This window comes from Sinocyclocheilus anshuiensis, unplaced genomic scaffold (genome assembly GCF_001515605.1).
Source record: "Sinocyclocheilus anshuiensis isolate Anshui unplaced genomic scaffold, SAMN03320099.WGS_v1.1 scaffold1661, whole genome shotgun sequence".
NCBI classification, from domain to species: domain Eukaryota; kingdom Metazoa; phylum Chordata; class Actinopteri; order Cypriniformes; family Cyprinidae; genus Sinocyclocheilus; species Sinocyclocheilus anshuiensis.
Window position 1 is genome coordinate 661,201 of NW_015540517.1, and position 4,343 is coordinate 665,543.

The window sequence follows — 4,343 nt, forward strand, 5'->3', positions numbered from 1 at the left end:
ACCTTAAACCGCATAAACACATTTCATTACACCAAATACACAAAATAATGTTATTTTTAGCAGCATCATATGACCCCTTTAAATTAGATGGAGATTTCAAAATTGAAGCATTTTTACTAGTGGTCTCAAACATTTGGACCCCACTGTATATAGCTCAACACATCTAGCTGCAGGGCAGATTAATGTATTTTTCTCTTTGCCTCTTTTCTGTCTGTGCTCTTCTGTGGATAATCAAACACCATGCCTCATACAAACCACATGAGTGGACGTGCAGCAAAACTGCAGCCGGTTGCTTGTCAACTATCCCTCACAGTCTGCACAACATTAGCTTTCCGTGTGTGTGTTTGTGTGTGTGTGTGTGTGTGTGTGTGTCTGTGTGTGTGTGTGTGTGTGTACCAAAGTCAGCGATCTTGGCATTCATGTTGCCATCCAGCAGTACATTTTCAGGCTTGAGGTCTCTGTGCACCACCATGTGTCTGTGGCAGTAATCTACCGCTGAGATGATCTGCTGGAAAAGACGTCTCGCCTCTGTGTCCTCCACCTGCACATGAGAGACACAACAGAGAGATTACTATATAAAACATTATCCTAAAAACAACTATTTTGTTCTCTGTGGGTTTAAGCTGTATGTATTGTATTTGATACATGGCAAGTCTCTAGAGCAGTACTTTCCTAAAGTAATAGCAAGAATAACTTTTATATTGTTAATAATATTTCAAAATGACAATTTACTGAATTTAAGGAACTTGTTCTTACTTAATAGTTCATATATTAAGTCTAGAAAAATTATGTTGAAAATCTGTCGAATGTGATACAGCAGCAATTAAAACAAATTAAATTTAATTAATTTGTAAAATAATGCAAGTAAAAATTACATTCTTGATGTACTTAAGAGTGGGATATTTATATACACATTAGTTACATTTGTTATATGCACAGCCTGCATCATTTTTTAAATGTCACATATTTTCATAAATACAAATACAAAATACAGGCATATATATATATATATATAGAGAGAGAGATATTCGTTTGATCTTAACGAAATATTTTGAATTTCTGACTATTACTATATACGTCCTTCTTTAATACCTAATACCTTGATTATTTTTATGAATATATATATATATATATTTATATATATATATATATATATACATATTTATATATATATACACACACACACACACACACATACATACACACAACAGACCACATAGGAATAAGCCTCTTTGTTATAATAGAAATTACTTTTTTTTCATAATAAATACCTTAAATGGTTAAAATACTACTAACCACTATTAATATTTAATTTTCACGTGATAATGCTAAAATATGGATAACTCATATTCTTAGGTCACATTCAGCTAAATTGGATCGCTTTTTATATGGCAGTAAAAAACTGACCCAATTTACCTGAATTATTCCTATAACCAAGAACATCATGTCATCAAAACATCATTCAAAAAGTTGGTCAAGTGTTGATGAATTAATACTCTAAAAATAAAAAGTTCAAATTTCACCATAGTCAGCTGAGTGTTTGTGCGTGCAAACTAAACAAGTCCTTCAATATGATTGTAGGCAACCCAGATAACACAAAGACTGAGCCCTATGGATGAACTCCCTGACCCTTCCCACGAACACTTCACTGGATCAGCTGCTGTTTGGATAAGCTGGATCCCCATAACCCCAACAGGTTTGGAAGACTCAAAGGTTAATCCATGCTCAAATCCAGACCAGAGCCACAAAAGTAAGTAAAAAGTCCCGAGGCTCATAAAGCAGCTTTGGGCTATTAGGTGACCAACACAAAAATAATAAACCATATTTAGTAATGGGAAAGTCATGTTTCCATAATTGAATATGATGTTAGAAAGCTAGTTTGAGAATTAATTGTGATGTTCAGTCATTTTCTAAAGCAAGTATGGCATGCAGATTTGTACACAATGTGAGAAAGTCACTGGCCTTTCCCATGAATCTAAGAGCCTTTTAGCCTGCAGCTGACTTTATTTGTAAAAGCTTGACAAAATGATTCTTACCCTTCCATGCTTACAAATATAGTCAAAGAGTTCCCCTCCAGACACATATTCCATCACCATGAAGAAGTCTGTGGGAGTGCTGATCACCTGATACCTGCAACACACCAGAGAAGAGAACCACAGAAACTCAACAAGAGGCTTTAATGTTGATGCTTTCAACATACAGCAATATAATAGAGCTAGTGTTGTTTTTGGCGGCCTGATTTAATTTTAGTTTTAGTCTAGTCTTTGTGTGAAGCTGTCATTTTAGTTTTTATTAGTTTTAGTCACGTTCATACTCTTTTTAGTCTAGTCAAGTTTTAGTCAACTAAAGAATTTAAATTCTTCACTAGTAGTACATAAGCATGTTGCTATATTAAATTTTAAGTTACAATTATTTCAATAATTAATAATTCATTTAATTTAATGCTGACACATAACAAACAAGTTGCAATATGTTGCTTATAATAAAAATTTAAAATTTTGAAAATCTGTAAAATTATATGTATATATTTCACCGTGTTTGTAATAATAATAATAATAATAATAATAATAATAAGGCCAGGCTTACTCTATGAAAACATCTCTTTATAACTCAAATATATTGGATAACAATACAAGACAATAAGCATGACCATCAGCAGGAGTATTACGCTACAGTTCTTAGAAACAGAAATGTTAATAAAGGTCAGAAATGTTGATCATAATTTCTGCAGAGACACATACTGGCAGTCTGCTTTGTTATTGTTCCTGTTTATATTCAACAGAAGAGCCCTTATAATGGGAGACAGCCTTTCAAACAGCAGTAGAGAAGGACAAGGCCTGTATTCCTCAGAGGGGTTTAATATGGAGAATACTCAAAGAGTCTGGGATACCTGATGTGATTTTAAATAAACATAATGCAATTTTACAGAATCCAATCACCGAATTAGAATAATAAAAGGAGAAAACAGAACACGTTGCAATAATTCAGAGCAAATACACAGAGCCACACAGCACAGAAGCACAGCAGGGGCTCAACATGGAATGTGTCCAGAATACAATAACACACTGATTGCATTATGATTAGAAACAGGGGGAATAAGTGAGAGTGGAGAAGAAGTAGAGTGAGAGATTGAGACATGAGTAGATAAAAGGGTTATTCTGTCACTATCTCCTTAACTTCTGATCAGAACAATCCTGAAATGTGCTGAACAAGAAATGTAACGCATACAATGTAGCTGAGTCATTCTACACATTTCCTCCAAATGTACAATTTAAATGCATTTGATTGTCTTTACACTTTTGTTGTGACTTTTAGTTTGTAGTTCTGTCTTGTTCCTGTTTCCTCTGCTTTCACCTGTGCCTTATTATCCAATTAGCTCTTGTGTTTGTCTAGCTCATTGTCAGTATCTTGTTGGACTTTTGTTGGTGAGTTTTATTCCTTGTGCTTGTGCTTCTGCTTTTGGTTTTGGTTTCGGTTTCTTGATTTATTCACAAAAACAGACTTTAAAGTAGTGATGGGAGAAACAGAGTTTTTTTAGATTCTGAGTCAACTGAACCAACTGCTTTGCAAAATGATTAACTCTGCTCAAACATGCATAAAACACACCTTTTACAAACCAATTACAGATGCTTTCTTGAATGTGTAATCAATTAAATGCTAATCAGACAAATAAGAGGTAATTAACTACATTTCTTATTTTATATAATTCAAAATTTGACTACACTCTGACCTACTCATTAAAGTGGGTATTTTCTTTTTTATATTTTGTATATAAGTAATTGATTTTTCCGTACATTTCTGCCATATGTACATAAACTGACAGTCACCACTGATAAGCTACCACTAAATATTGTAGAAACTTAATTTGCTGTAAAGTTGCTTTGCAACGATTTGTATCGTGAAAAGCGCTATACAAATAAACTTGAATTGAATATATATGCTTCGTTTTTATACTTTTTTTTTACTATGCTCACAAAGCTGCATTTATTTGTTAAAAAGAATTGCTGGTTAAATGCATATTTAATAACATTTAATAATATATTTAATATTTAATAAATATCTGTAAAGATATTTTATATAACTATTAAATGTTTGGGAATTGTAAGATTTATTCATGTTTTAAAATAAGTATTTTATGCTCACCAAGACTGCATTTATTTGATCAAAAATAAAGTAAAAACAGCAATATTGTGGACAAAAATGCTACAATTTAAAACAACTGTTTCTAATATAATTTATTTTAAAATATGCCCATCACTACTTTAAAGAGGTTATACACTCTAAAAAATGCTGGGTTAAATACAACCCAGTGCTGGGTAAAATAGGGACAAACCCAGCAATTG

General features: G+C 32.6%; 1 protein-coding gene across 1 annotated transcript in view; it reads right to left on the reverse strand.

Moving 5' to 3' along the window:
* The window catches only part of LOC107687345 (5'-AMP-activated protein kinase catalytic subunit alpha-2-like), a 22,383-nt gene that overhangs the window by 7,762 nt on the left and 10,278 nt on the right, over positions 1-4,343 (reverse strand). Inside the window, exons 5-6 of the mRNA XM_016484626.1 lie at positions 2,037-2,130; positions 397-541 (exon numbers count right to left, since the gene is read on the reverse strand). Of these exons, the coding sequence (XP_016340112.1) occupies positions 397-541; positions 2,037-2,130 (239 nt within the window). The remainder of the gene's footprint in view (positions 1-396; positions 542-2,036; positions 2,131-4,343) is intronic.